The sequence below is a fragment of the Triturus cristatus genome, chromosome 3_1, assembly GCF_964204655.1.
Source record: "Triturus cristatus chromosome 3_1, aTriCri1.1, whole genome shotgun sequence".
NCBI lineage: Eukaryota > Metazoa > Chordata > Amphibia > Caudata > Salamandridae > Triturus > Triturus cristatus.
In genome coordinates, this window is record NC_140583.1 from 176,405,804 (window position 1) to 176,421,803 (window position 16,000).

Consider the following 16,000-nt stretch of genomic DNA (forward strand, 5'->3'; position numbering starts at 1 on the left):
GCAGACCTTCTCACTCAGACAGGGGAACAGCAGGCAGCAGAGCAGCTCAGCAAAGCAAGAGCGCAGCAATGCTATGATGCCCTTCAAGGGCTAATTTAATGACCTGTTGTCTTAGGCTCCCAGCAATGGCAATCCTCAACCCTCTCAATGCAACACCTTCCTTAGCCGCAAACACTTTATCTTCTACATTTTTGAATTTTTGAAATTTGACATTGTCAGCCAGAGGTCAACCACTCCTTTTCCAGGCTCAGGTTGAAATGATGTCTTTGAGGGTAAGCATGTTCTTGTCAGCATTGGTAGCAGCAATAATCTGTTCATGGGATAGTGCTACTGGCGACTGGACCTCACAATGAAGTTAATGTACTCCTCACATGTTTTTGATGTTGAACTGTGATGATTTAGCAGTACTCCTGAGAAATAATCAGTAGGGTTCTGGTCTTTACCTGGCTTGCGTACAGTTCCGTAGTCATACTCTTTCAGTCTCAAACTGCACCTATCGATGCGAGGGGGCATAATGGATTTCAGATTTCCAAAAATGGTGAGCAGCGCTTGATTGTTATGATAGTGGAATGGTTTCTGTATAGAAACTCATGAAAACGTTTGCAGGCCCACACTACAGAAAAATACAAAAAGATCAAATGATGGACAGAATGCAGAACAATGTCATACATTCACCCCAGTATAGAGATCATGCTTAAATCCATTGTTTTTTTGCCCCATGCCATTTTAGTTTGAACCCAGCCATATGCAAATCAGTCTTGACCCTCCCCCCTATGGGAACAGTCCAGTCCGAACTGCCAAGCCAGGTCCTCCCTGAACTGGAAACAAACATCCAGGAAAACATCCGAGGACAGGTTTCAGGGTTCTACCCCTCATCAGCCAGGCTACCTTGACTCCAGTGGCATGGAGAGCACGGTGGGACAAAGCTTTATGCTTGGAAGGTTGTTTGTGTGCCAGTGTAGATGATATAAAGCAGCATTAGGCCCAGTGGTGTAACTCTGGACCTAGTCAGGAGCACTCAGGCCAGAGGCCCGCCACCTGCCCACACCAAGAAGCTAACAGCTACTGCGGGTGGATGTATTTGAGGGCCCGTGGTGGCCACAGGAGGAACCTTTCTTATTCCATACTGATCACAAGATCCTCAGAAAGGGGGAGAGGTAATTTAAGCACACAGTACCAGAAGAAGAGGCAGGCAGTTCGACTTTCAAACAGCAAGGGCAGGAAATCAAGAAGGTAAGAAGATAGGCACAGCCTGGCCTCTGTCGGTCTATGATGGTCTTGGCCCGGGTCCCGCACTGCAGGAGTCTGGAGGTCAAGAAGGTGTGTCCTGAGCCCCCTCCCAGTCTCTAAGCATCCTAGGGGATGAAGTCTCACCCCAGCGCGAGCACAGTAACAGGCAGAGCCGCCTTTAAGGCAGTGCGAATGGTGCAGCCACACTGGGCGCTGACCTTTGGAGGGTAGCGCTGACCTCAGTGGGGTCGTTGTGTTTAGTAATAGCGTGTTACTGGAGAGATGTGGGGCACATATTCCCGGTGGCAGTGACAGAATCCGAAAAGGCGTTCATGGTGTATAGGGACTGCCAAAAATGATTGTCGCACCGGGCATCACCAGCACTAAAGCCGGCCCTGGTAGCAAGCGATGCTGGCAGTGAACTGCCGATGCGAGCACTTGCACGGCAGGAGGCTGGAGGACGAGATATTGTGGGGCTTATTTACAAGCCCCTTGCGCTCCCAGTGCGTCACTTTTTCACATTTTAAAAATGACGCACCGGCAGCGCAAGAGGCTTGTAAATAAGCCCCTGCGTCCTGAGACCCCCCTAGTCTCAAATACACTGGGTGGACGAAGTCCTACCCCACAGGGAGCAAAGTAGCAGGTTACGTGGGCAGGAGACTGCCTATGAGAGCCAATTTGACTCTATAAACTCCACAAAAAAATACATAATCTGCTTGTGGTATAACTGCCAAGGTTTTAATCTCAGTAAGCAATATCAATGACATTTTGAATATATCCTACAGAACTTTTTTATGACCCCACTTAAAATGCAAAAATGTGCCATATAAAAGCATCGTGATTGTGATTGTTTTGAACTTTAGTGAAGATGAAATCGTATAGTGCAGATGTATCTGAAAAACGTTTTAAATAGCGAGCAGTTGGATTTTCCTCCTCTTTTCTAAGAGGGCGGGCTTGTTATGGTGATTACTATCTAGAGGGTGATGCATTATTTAACAAAGATGAGGAAGGTATCTTACCCATATTATCAGAAAGCATGTCTCCTTCCCCCTCAACATATGTTACTGTTAGGTAATCTAGATTAACTGTTTACAGCTTATACTATTAAAATGACATGTCCAGTTAAAGTTCAATTCAGTATAATTTTAGTTAAGAAATATGAGAAAATGGTCATTTTTCATCCAAGTTTTACGTTTTAAATTGCTTTTCAGATACTGTATACGGGAGTCGTCATTTATGCGCCAGCATTAGCTCTCAACCAAGGTGAGTTTAAAGTTTACATTTCTGGGATTCAGTAAAGAAATTAACATGTCATGCATATAAGTAAGCTTAGGAACAAGCAACACAGATGTGCAATGCCCTCCACAGACTCATCTCTGCCCTCATCCATGGGTTTCACTGGTCCCACCAAGGCTACTTACAAACCCTCGCAGCACCAGTTCCTTTTTAGATGTTGTCTACAGACATCTTTATCTGTGTGGCGAGATCTATTGGCATCACATAACATACAACATACACGTACCAAAAGGGACTTTCGGACATCCCTTGCACATATTGATAGAAAATGGCTACTGTGGTTCATCTGGTCCTGGGAATTGGCCAAGAGGGACATAAATCAGTATTGATATAGGCCCACGACATCTCGTGGACACAAATATTCTAAAAATAGATCCTCTGATTGTAGTGTGTTCGCACACACACACTTATTTCCCTATTATGGCTCCTCATTTACACTGGCACACCAGTTACTCCCTCTCCAGTCTGGTTGGTTAATCACTTATCCATGTTTCCCTCTGTTACCTGTAGTGACCTGTTCGTCACTGGTCTAGTGTTCCGATGTACCAGCCAATCCGAAAGGGCTGGCTTACACGCCAACCCACCCCCGCCACCACAGTCGTACCTTGACATGTGACCCTGATAATAAAGGGGCCGGGCGCACGTGCCCTGGACCAGTTTTACCAATTAAATAACTGTGTCTGTGTGGTCACTCCATAGGCATGGGGGCCTAGGGCCCCACAACATTACGTTGGCGACAAGCAGGCTGAACCCGCGTGCGCTGCCGCCTTGTGTGTGGTCAAGGGGGAGAAAGCATTGCCTGACTGACACTAAGGCAGAATGGGTACCCTGACTGACACTAAGGCAGAAGGTGCTGGTGTTCGTCACACCGAGAGTTCCCTAGAAACTGAGAAGGGCGAGCTGGCAGGGTGGGCCGCCAGTCACGACTTCATCATCGAACAGGAGAAGAGCCGGCTGACCCGTAGGTATCCACGGGGTTCAGGAAATGCGGCAGAGCTGGGTAGATTGCCTGGTTAAAAAGATAATGAAGTAGAGCGGGAATCCACCCTGCATGTGATGAGCCTGAATAACCCGGCTAGTGTGAGGTGAGCCTGTAGGTTAAGGAAAGTGCGGCAAGGTGTAAGGCCCTATCAGCCATCGGGCAAAAGGTGAGCTCTAAGTGAGGGGAGTGGCGAGTGAGGCAACGATGAGAGCCAGAAGAGTGTAAGAAAAAGGGGGCACCGGACACTTCAGTGAAGTGGAATACTGCCCTGTGGTCACTCTCCAGGTCCAATTGAAGGGACATCGGTGAGTGGAGGTTGTGTCGGTCTGGGCAAGGACCGCTATGTGACCCTAGGTGAGGCACCGGAGTCTCTGTTGGCAGCCCCAGCGCAGGCCGTGTGGTGAGAGTGGCTGCTGCAGAGGGGCCGGAGAAATTCAGAGATGGTGTGTGGCTGTCGAGAACACGTATGGCATAAGTCAGGAGGCAGAGCCATTGCCCTCCCAGAGACACTGCTGAGGCATGGTGTGCCTCTTGCATGGCTATAAAGAAAAGTTGCTTACCGTGCTGAAGGAGAGAGGTTGCTGTCCTGGCCGCGTCGGGTCAGTGTGGGAGGCGATGGACACGGTGCCCCGCGCACAGGAGTGGAGAGCGCGTGGCCAGCGAGGTGAGCCAGATGCTGCAAAAGAAACAGATGGGCATCGCCAGCATGGGGTGTGGCCCTGCACGGCACGAGATGGCGTTGAGAGGTGCCATAGCCCATGCCAGCCAGCGGGAAGAGAGTCTCTGAGCAACAAAAAAAAAGAAAATAACAAAATTCGTGGATAAAGAGGGCTGCATCAGGGAAGACGCAAGGGCTTACGAACATTAAAACAGTATCCCCTGGTGGTCGTTTGGCAGTACTGCGGATAAACAAAATAAATAAATAACGAAGGGGGCACGAAGAGAACAAACAATGCCCAGCAGAATGGCCCACAACACGTGGACTGCTTGTAGTGACGGAGGCATTCTCCCTGCAAGGAAGGCGAGTGGTTCAGCGGAGATCACCTGCAAGAGCTCCGTGAGGATGACCTGGAAGAGGTCAGCGAAGTGGTGACCTGGGAAGAGGTCAGAGAAGCAGTGACCAGAGAGGTTAGAATGAGAAGATGCCCTGCCGGAAGGTCACGGAGAAGATGACTTAGGAGCAGTCTGACAAGATGACCAAGGAGCGGTCTGACCAGATGACCGAGGAGAGGTTTGACAAGATGACCGAGGAGTGGTCTGACCAGATGACCGAGGAGAAGTCTGAAAAGATGACCAAGGAGATGTCTGACAAGATTGACCTGAAGTCAGAAGTAATGAAAGGCAGAAGGTCGCGAGAACATGTCTGGTCACCGAACGAAGAAAATGCATTGTCCTAGGGGTAGGACAGGACCAGGGAGACCCATGTGAAGTGCACATCACATGGAGAGGCCTGGTCAGTGAAGACGAGCAAGAAGATGGGACTAGACTGTGCCGCAAAGTGAAAGAACCAGAAAGAGGAAATCCCGTGGCATGAGAACACTGCAGGAGAAATTCCAGGTAAAGAGGAAAAGAGGAGAGTAGTGTGTGATCAGACAACCCGCACACTGCAAGATTGAGGATGAGTGAGTGCAAGAACAGCTAGAAGGAAACACAGCACATTGGTAACATTGGTGACACCATGAGAAGATAGCATTACAGGAATTTTCGCAAATCCAAGCAAACCTGGTGATTACAGAGGTGAGCAAGCTGGACCATTTGGAACACCCACCTTTGGGGTCAAATGGAAGACTGAATGGTGAGAGTGTTCGGACGTCCTGAAGTAGAGAATCTGATCACTCCACACCAGACCATGGAGATCCAAGGAGCAAAGGCCTCAGGGATGCCGGTTAGAGCGGGTCCCGCCACGACTGATGAGTCTATAGCTGCTCTTCTGCAGGTTCTCAGGAAGTCGAAGATCTCGCATTTCAAGGCCATCCGGTGAGAGTTGGTGCAAGGTCGAGGAGGAAGGAGTATCCTATCCAGCTACAACTACCCTCCAGGTGGAGTGACGGCCTTGAAGGTGGGACGCGTAGCGCTTCCTCTGTGAATTTAGAGGGTGACATTGGAGTGACATGGCAAGGGACACCCGGTCCCGTGGAAGCCTAGCGAGCAGGTGCTCCGGAGCATTCCGTGAGAGGGGAACACCTGCGAGAGGGGCATCCTGGTGGGAGCGGGATGTTTGCAACTACGCCACCATTCGGCAGCAAAGAAACAATAACCAAGTCTAAACTGTGAAGGGGTAACATCTACCAGATTTACTATTAATCCACCTGCACCTTCCAAAAGACCCGTACATAGAGAGACTTGAGTATCTACTTCCAGGCATGGAGTCCAAGGATGACCGGACCCGTAGGGCACCACTGAACTGTGCCAAATAGAACTGGTGGTCATAGCTGCAGGTGTACCATTGTCTAGTTCTGCAAGCAGCTGAAGTGACTCAGTGGAAGTTTGTATTATTGTTTTGTTCTCTCCCACCGGTTGGACTTTGTTGCTTCCAGTTTGAATAAAGTTTGGGATGCATGTGGTGACCTTTTGGTCACTGGTCTAGTGTTCCGATGTACCAGCCACCTCGAGAGGGCTAACTATTCACAACCAAATAAAGCTAACACCTGGGCTTGCTCCTTTCCTTTGCCTTCCTAGCCAGTCAGGCTGAAGTACCAGTGGGAAAGGAGCTGTCCCAGTACCGGATTTGAGGGACCACAGAGGAGGCATTATTTATTTCCCTGGCCACACCTTGTGTGGGCATAGGAGCTCTGCATGGGGGAAAAGGTTCTGCAATGCTGGTTTTGAGCAGAGAAGGCACTGAGGGATTGTTCGCAGTAAAGCACACACAAAGTGCTGCAAAAGTGAGTAGGTTCACCCTTGGGAACTTTTACCCCATTGGTTAGGGAGTAGCTAGGAGTTTCCCCCACCTACAGGCTGGCACTAGGCATAAATGTGGCACCCACAGTACCTTCCTCAGAATGCTGCTGGGCCTGAGGTAGTTTCACAAGAGGACTGCCCTGGTTCAGGAAGACCTGGGATGACTGACTGGACCTGATTAACTTGTAAGCAGGACCCCAGAAAAGACTCCAAGGCTCAGAAGCTTGACCTCCTTTTTGAGCTACAAGGATAGAACAAGCTTTCAAGGGCCTTTCCTACCTCCCAACTCACCAGACCAACTGGACATGATCTGGACCTCTCTGCTGGCTACTGTGGGTGTGTGTCATGACCCGCAAATGCTGTCCCCAAGGTCCTGGACCCTTAGCTGTGGCCAGATTGTAACCCCCCCGCATAAAAGAAAGCTTCACCAGACATGCTGAGCATCAAACCCGATCTTTGATTTTGAGTAGCTCCCAGTATGCAGCTTTCCCGCACTCTATGGCAAGCAACTCCCAAGCAACACCAACAACCTTTATTGATGAATTCCCCAAACCAGATGCCAAGCAGCCTGCGACATACACTGAGACCTCATGTAGCAGCTCCACATTGTCGTCAAGTCCTTTCTCAGATACAGTTGACTGTATAGCCCCACTAAAGACTTTCAACCTACATAAGTGTTTTAAACTAAGAAGGTAACTTTGTGACCAGGAGAAACTGGTTCTTTGTATCCACCCATACCCCATCACATTGTGCCTTAAACTTACCCTGGCCTACTCTTTTTGGTACTATGTTTAAAGCTTAAACTTTAAAAAATCATAACCCTGGCTCTACTTATTGGTATTTTTATTTAGTTGTTTTCACTTTATTACTGTTTGAGTACTGCATAAATTCTTTACACCTTGCAACTAAGCTAACACTGTCTGCTCTGTGCCATAGCTACGTGGAGCGTGAGTTCAAGTTAATTTAGTGACTTTAGTGGTTTGCCCCAACAAAGACTGTGGGTATTATTTGATGTAGCTACTCACCCGTCCAAATAATACCTCCAATTTATTGCAGTTACGCTATTTTAGGTGTAGCCATGAGGTACCCTGGCAGTGAGTATGTGTGTATGTCTGTTGGCTAGAAACCCTGGGGTAAAATTTGATTCTCAGCTTACCTTTGAACCCCAAGTCATATCTCTCTCTGCTTCTTGTTTTGACTGACACCCTGAGATGATTCATAAGAATGCTCCCCCTAATCCCTATGGCCTCACGAAAAACGGTTGTCCACACGCTGGTCACAGCTAAAGTGGACTATGCCAATTGTCGATATCTGAACCTTCCAGCCTTTCTTATGCAGCTGCTTCAATTCATTCAGAACTCGGCTGCCCGCCTTATTTTGAAAATACCTTCCCATCTTTCCATTACCTCTCATTTACGTCATCTTCACTGGCTTCCCATGATTAAGAGAATTTAATTTGTAGCTATTACTTTAGTTTTCAAAGCCTTTAATCTCAAGGGTCCTCTATATCTGAGGAAGAGACTGCGACCTTACTTCTAATTCAGAGCCTTGAGATCCAACAGTTTGAAACTTCGCTATAATCCTCGTATTTGTAAAGCCAGGCAAGCTGGTCACTACTTTACTCATTTGGCTTCTAAACTGTGGAACGCACTGCCTCTCAGTCTTCGCTGCATCCCTTTAGAATCAGCCTTCGGAAGGAAACTCAAAACCCTCTCTTTGACACAGATCTGAGCCCTAAGTAGCTTGCTCTCTTTCTTCCTCCCTTCAGTCAGGTCGCTAGCGCTGGGACACCTCTCTGGAGGTAGCTGTGAATTCTACAAATGGCTAAAATTGAATTGAATTGTGCCTGGTCTAGCCTAGGGTGGTGGTTAAGATAAAGGCAAGGTATTCGACTTCTTGCTGAACTCAAGAAGAGACGATTAGGCTCTGATGTCTATTGGGAGATCATTCCACCATTTTGGAGAAATTTATGATCTGAATGTGTGTATTCGTAGCAGGTGAGATTTCAGCAGAGTGGAGTTGTCTGGGGGGATTGTTGAAAGGAGATGCGAATGTCAGGTATGCGTGTTATAGGTTGTATAAGGCCTTAAATGTGTGAGTGAGGAGTTTGAACCGTGTACTTTTTGGTATCAGTAGGTAGTGCATTTCCTAGAATATGGAATGATGTGTGTTCTGTGTGGAAGGTAGATGATGAGGTTGGCTGCTTCTTTCAAATACCAATTGAAAAACACCATTTTAAATTCAAATGTTTAACCTCATCTTGTAAAAATGTTAACGTAAAAATAATAAAATTTCCCATAAAAATTATTTAACAAATTTAGGAATTTGTAAAATACAAAGCAAATTTTTTTTATGTACTTTTAAATATTTCAAATGTAAAAATGCTGTCAATACATAGCATTACAAAAAATCCTCACCCTTTTTAAGTACAAACCTGAAATCCCACCACTAAAACAAATAAATAGATTTAAAATTAGTTTGTATCATTGTTTTATAAATGCACTTTAAAACAAAAGTATAAAGGATAAACTAAATAAACACCATAATTATGAAATTGATAACACATTACATATTCCAACCTAAAAGCAAATAATAAATATTGCTGACAGCATTACAAAAGTATCTTAAAAATGTTTAAATAAAAAACATAACTGTCATAAATGTCATGAAAACTGGCTATGACATGGGCTTCTTCGATCCTCTAGTGATAGGTGTGAGGTCAGCAGTGCCCCCCATGGTTATTTAATCTTATTTATTTTAAGTATGTGGATCAAATGTAAAACATGCCAGGCCGCCATGGACGTCACTTCAGCGAAATGCCTGGGGTAGTAGAAGTGACTTCACATGGCCCTTGACCTTCCCTTTCATTCACAGAGACATATGCTTATAGATAAACACTCATTCACACACAATCACACATGCCCACACACTCTGCCTACATATATATGCATACACTATTACACACTCTCTCTTACATAAACTCAATCAAAACTGTAAACACATACATAACATACATACATTTAAAAACATTTTTTTTACTTGCCTCAGCTGCAGGGAAAGTCATATTCCAGCTACTTGTATTCAATTATTAGCGAATAGTGTAATATTATTCACCATTAGTGTAATAAAAAGGTGACAAAAAAAAGAGTGAATCCCCCACCGACGTCCATAAGGATGAGCTGCTTGCGTTCCTGATTGTGATTTTGCCACGGCTGATGCTAGGTGTCACAAAGGCAGTGCCAGGGGTCACAAGAGGCATGCCAGGGGTCACAGGAGGGACCACTGGTGACCCCTCAATGACGTTCATACAGACCGCCTCTAAACATGGCAGCCATGCACTTGCAATAAAAATAGTAAATGACATAATTACGTAGTTCACATAATTTTAATAAACAGGATGGATATTTCCTAGCACAAAGGTTTAACTTAGAAGAAGTAGAAAAGTAAAATATGTTTTTTACCCACAAAGGAAAGGCACTCTATCCTTTAGTTTGCTAAGAACCAAAAACATAGGGCCACAGTACGATGTCGGTGGGTTCGACATTGACGGCACGTCTCTGTCAGTCCCACCGACATCTTAAACAGCTGTCAGACCGCCGCATTACAATGCGGTCGGTGCGACCGCATGGGTGAGGGACCGACCGATGTGGTTTCCACAGGTTTAAGGAGCCCATTGGCCCTAAGGTCAGAAAGGAATCCCTACAATGATGGTGGAGCCTGCACAGGCACCACCGTAGGAATTATGATAGCCCTTTCCAACAGCCTTTCAATGGCGTCCGACCACCATTGAAAGGCTCTTGGAAACTGAGTTTGGGGACCTCCGTGGCCTCTGCTATGAGGCTTGGGTGGCACCTTAGGTACCCCCACAAACATCCATGCCCCAAGTGGCAGGCAGCATGAGGTGCCTGCCACAGGGTGCAGGGATGTTTAAAAATATGCCTTTTGGTATTGGGGCTTGTGCTGCGGCCCTTTTCCGAGCCCCAGCACAAGGCTCAAAGCAAAGAGGCATGTTTCTGACTGCCGCCGTGGTGGACGGATCCTAATTTGGCAGTCATGACTGCCGACTACCTGTCAGCCAGTCCCTTTACGTACTGAGTGGCATCGTAATTATGACCATAGTTTTAAAAAATCAAGGACGACAAAAGAAGAAAAGGAGAAAATATGGAGAGAAACATAGACTGGCAAAGCAAATTGTTGGCCCACTACGTAGGGCCATGGAACATGCATTCACTAACATCGAAGAAGGACTGTGCCCCATGGTGGTGAGTGAAGTAAAATCAATGACAGATATACCAGTGTATGAAGAGGGCTGACCCAAAGCCTCTATTTGTATTTATAGACGTCCGTATATTTTATTTATGAGTTGTTATGATCACATGAACAGTTAAAATTGTCGCTGTGCTGGGCCTAAACAAGGTTTAACTCAACAACAAGAAACTATCTGACAAGGATTGCCTTTCCAATAAAACTGAACGAAAATGTGTATGAAATTAGAACATCAGTACTAGAGTGATTAATTTTCCCATGACTGTAAGGTAATTTTAAAGCTGTGTCCTGTATAGCACACATACATAGGGCCCAGTGAGGTCTTTCAAAGGGAGAAAGTTGAGCGTTCCTGGTCAAGGACCGAATGAATGGGGCTTACCTCGGTGCCTCTCTATGCAGAGGTCGGTGAGCAGCCATTTTTAATTCACTATAAATGTCCAAACAAGGGTCTGTGCTACAAAATTCCTTTATCATAAATCACATACATTGATTATATTTACAGCATGAACAATAGCCAGAAAAATAAAGGCAGACAAAACACAATACACAAATATAACACAAAAATACAACAATGATATGGTATAGCTGGCATACAAAGTGCACTCACCATTCTCCACTCTTTCATAGAGACACCTGAGTCAGCTTTGGTCTTCACAGTGTGTACGTTTATTATATTACCTTTCTGGCCAATTACTCCATTGGCCTCTCTTATTTATTTGTAAAATCTTTTAAAACACTTTTCTTATAAACACCACAGCATTCAAATAAATCTCAAAATTATACATTGTCATTATATTTACAACCCGCTCTCCAAGGGGCCTTTGCTTGACCTTCGGGCTGTGCCAGCAGGCCACAACCAAGATAGCCTGCTCTCCTTACGTTGACCGCCCTCCGGTCAACAGAGCTGCAGGTAAATGAATCTGCCACCACTTGTGACAACCAACGGCTTCCAGGGTAGAGCTAGAGAATCCAGAGCCACCAGCAGGTCTGCCCCAAATCTCTCGCCAGCCCGGAGCCCATGATGATTTCCAAGACCTGTTCTGGGGTAAAATGGCACCGACTAAGGGAGTCCCTGTCATTCCTCTTGCCCAGGACCCCGCCTAACCTAGAACCTTATCCTCAGGGATGGGTGGGTGGGGAACTTCCAATGCGACCTCCGACCCCGGCAGGAGAGTGGACAAAGAGGGGGCGTCTACTGGCTCGCTGGCTTTTCAAGCCCCGCGCCAGAGGTAAATTGCTTCCGGAGTCAGCCTGCCTTCCTTCCTCCCTACGCACTTCCGGTTTGCAAATTGGTATCCCCTTCCGGGTTACATGACCCGAAAGGGATCTCTACACTGTCGTCCCTTTGTTGCCACTAACGGCGCCACGGCCCCTAGGATGGGTGGCGCCCTTCATAGCTGGCATACAAAGTGCACTTGTCCCCCCTCTCACAATTCTCCACTCTCTCATAGAAACACCTGAGTCAGCTTTGGTCTTCACAGTGTGTACGTTTATTATATTACCTTTCTGGCCAATTACTCCATTGGCCTCTCTTATTTATTGGTAAAATCTATTAAAACACTTTTTTTATAAACACCACAGCATTCAAATAAGTCTCAAAATTATACATTGTCATTATATTTACAACCCGCTCTCCAAGGGGCCTTTGCTTGACCTTCGGGCTGTGCCAGCAGGCCACAACCAAGATAGCCTGCTCTCCTTACGTTGACCGCCCTCCGGTCAACAGAGCCGCAGGTAAATGATCTGCCACCACTTGTGACAACCAACGGCTTCCAGGGTAGAGCTAGAGAATCCAGAGTAACCAGCAGGTCAGCCCCAAATCTCTCGCCAGCCCGGAGCCCATGATGATTTCCAAGACCTGTTCTGGGGTCAAAATGGCACAGACTAAAGGAGTCCCTGTCATTCCTCTTGCCCAGGACCCCGCCACAGGGCGAGGCGCTTACTGGCAGACTCGACCTCCCCCCCCCCCCCCGCGCTCGAATGCCTCCGCGATGGCTTCTAGCACTATCTGTATGAACAACTCATTACCTGCCTCGGACAGATGTACCCCATCCGCCACATTAAGTCCTAGGGCCCGATTCACAGAACTAACTTAAGACAAAATCCTAAACTTAGTACCATTTTCGTATTCACAGAAGGCACTTACTCATTTTCGTATTCACAGAAGACACTTACTCACTTCGGTATTCACAGAAGTTAGGAGTCCTAACTTTAGGACTCCTAAATGCCTTCTGTGAATACCGAAAGCCTTAAAATTAGGATTTTTCTCAGTTTAGGAGTCCTAAAGTTAGGACTCCTAACTTTACTACTACTAAACTGAGAAAAATCCTAATTTTAAGGCTTTCGGTATTCACAGAAGGCATTTAGGAGTCCTAAAGTTAGGAGTCCTAACTTTACAACCACTAAACTGAGAAAAATCCTAATTTTTAAGACTTTCGGTATTCACAGAAGGCATTTAGGAGTCCTAAAGTTAGGAGTCCTAACTTTACTACTACTAAATTGAGAAAAATCCTAATTTTAAGACTTTCGTTATTACCAGAAGGGATTTAGGAGTCCTAAAGTTAGGAGCCGTAACTATACTACTACTAAACTAAGAAAAATCCTAATTTTAAGACTTTCGGTATTCACAGAAGGCATTTAGGTGTCCTAAAGTTAGGACTCCTAACTTCTGTGAATACCGAAATGAGTAAGTGCCTTCTGTGAATACCAAAATGAGTAAGTGCCTTCTGTGAATACCAAAATGGTAGTAAGTTTAGGATTTTGTCTTAAGTTAGTTCTGTGAATCGGGCCCCTAGCCTTGATGTTTGTATCATCTTGTGCCTTATGGTCCGGATGCTTGATTTCTTTAGGATCTCCGCCACCAACTGATTTAATCTCCTCACCGACTTATTCACTGCCTTCGGAGGCGCACCCCGCGCCCATACTTGCCCTGGTATGACTTCAGACCACAACAATATCGTATTAGGTAGCATGTTCCTGACCGCTGCCACAACTGAAAACAAGGACTCTTTTACGCCCCTCCTTTCTTCCGGGATCATATCGTTGCCTCCTGAACGTAACACTAATAGATCAGGGGTAAGCATGTCTCTGTTCATGGCCCCCCGCAAATCGTTCGGCACTTCAGCCAAATGTTGTCCCCCTATCCCCACCCAATGATGGCAGAATCCTTTTGCCTCCTGTGTTTTTTCCTCGCGTGAGTTCTTGAAGGCAAGCCCCGCCCTGCGAATAAAGGAGTGGCCACACCAGCATATTTGGGGCCTCTGAGACGTAGTACCTTGAGTAATTAAAGATGGAACGCAATCATAGCGGGACGATGGGAGACAAAGGCGGCATCCTGCAAGACTCAAACTAATTGCGGGCGAACATAACGCTCATAACACGCAGACTTCCAACGGCCTACCCTCTTAATTGTTTCTTCTGAGAGCCCCAAACCCGCCGCTGTTGTGGCTGCCCCTATGCGGAATGAATGAGATGTGAAATCGGTTGCGTCTACGCCCAACTTTATCAGAGCAAGCTTGCATACCCTGGTGAACTGGAATCTAGCGAGGGGGTTGCCGTCGTTATGCAGCAGAACTCTGTTGTCACCTCCCTGTGGCCTAAGTTGTAGGAATTCCCTTGCTAGTCTTACTGGGCAGTACGTAGCCCCCATCACTGCACCTAACTGGAACCATGTACCTTTACCTAATGGGTCTGTCTTTGATCTCGGGACCCTAACTCTCAGCGTTTCCCCTGACAGAATTAAATCTTCGCACCGTATGCCCCCTTCCCTATCTGCCTTAGAGGCAGGAATCAGTTCTGAAATGCTGAATGCTCAAAAAAAGGCTAATGCGTATGCTACTCTAAATAATTGAGTCTCGTATGGCGAGAAGCAAATCTTGGGCAGTATCTCCAGGGTATTTACCAACCTGCTTACATCTATGGGTCTCCTACTGTCCTTGACCCCCTGGGTTAAACGTTCCCAGCCCTTCACAGCTCTCCTCACCCTTGGGTCCTTTGTTGGGTCTGCAGCCCCCCCTAAACCGGCAAAGAAAGCCATTGCCGATAGTTGTCTTTTCATCATTGCTACTGACTTCCCACTGGATTTCTGATGTACTATGAACCCCAAGACACTCACAGGCGAGAACACCTCAACTATCCCCGCCCCTTTTAAGGAGTCCTGGTATAACTGCCACGACCTCTCATACATACACTTAGTCTTGAGGGCCAGAGACGCTGTTATCAATTCAGGGGCTGTGGGGCACCAAGCTTCCATAGCCCCGCCGGGAAGTTCGTCATCTCTCTGTCTGCTTGCGGCCAGTGGGTGCGGAACTCTGCCAACTTAAAACGGGACAAGGCATCAGCGGCTAAGTTGTCTACCCCCGGTACATGTCTGGCAGTAAACAGTACATTGCGCCGTAAACATTGCAACACTAGTTCCTTTAAAAGGCGCAGCACCCAGGTGCATTTCGCTCTCTGATTATTGATTGCCATCACCACAGACATGCTGTCAGACCATAATACAATGTGCCTATTTGCCAGCATATCCCCCCACAAATGCAGAGCTACAATGATTGGAAACAGTTCTAAAAAGGTGATATTCCGTGTCAATCCGTGCCTTGCCCATTCCTCTGGCCAATGCTGCATGCACCATTTGTGGCCTAACACTGCGCCGAAACCTACGCTGCCTGCCGCATCGGTGAACAATTCTAACTCGGCATTGGAGCTACTCGGTATTCGCCATATCACTGACCCATTAAAGTTTTCCAAGAAATCTTTCCAAATGGCCAAGTCATTCCTTACCTCTGCTGACAACCTAGTGCGATGGTGTTTGCCGCGAAGCCCAGACATTGCCCTTGCAATGTTCCTAGAGAAGGCCCTGCCCATCGGTATGACTCTCAAGGCGAAGTTCAACTGTTCCACCAGGACTTGCAATTGGTGTAGCGTCACCTTCCGTGCCCCCAAACAGGCGTCAATGGCTGCCTTGAATGCAGTCACCTTTGACTTTGGAAGCCTACACACCCTTTCTCTAGTATCTATTTCAATGCCCAGGAATGTTAAGCAAGTAGTTGGCCCCTCCGTCTTTTCTGCGGACAGCGGCACGCCCAGTGCTTTAGCCAGATGCTGGAAGGCCAGCAGGGCCTTCCTGCAAGACTGTGACTCCTGGGGGCCCAGGAACAAGAAGTCATCTAGGTAGTGTACCACTTCATAAGATGTAACTGTTGTTAGGAATTGTTGCACTGCCCATTCTAAGAACCTGGCGAAAGTCTCAAATACTGCACAAGCGATTGAACAGCCCATGGGCATGCAAAGGTCAATGAAATACTCACCCTTGAACGTGAAACCCAA

At 46.8% G+C, this 16,000-nt stretch overlaps 1 protein-coding gene across 2 annotated transcripts in view; it reads left to right on the top strand.

Moving 5' to 3' along the window:
• The window catches only part of LOC146859890 (sodium-coupled monocarboxylate transporter 2-like), a 439,901-nt gene that overhangs the window by 218,412 nt on the left and 205,489 nt on the right, over positions 1 to 16,000 (top strand). For both annotated transcript variants that reach the window (XM_085643626.1, XM_085643627.1), the window contains one exon: positions 2,442 to 2,493. In XM_085643626.1, the coding sequence (XP_085499752.1) occupies positions 2,442 to 2,493 (52 nt within the window). The remainder of the gene's footprint in view (positions 1 to 2,441; positions 2,494 to 16,000) is intronic.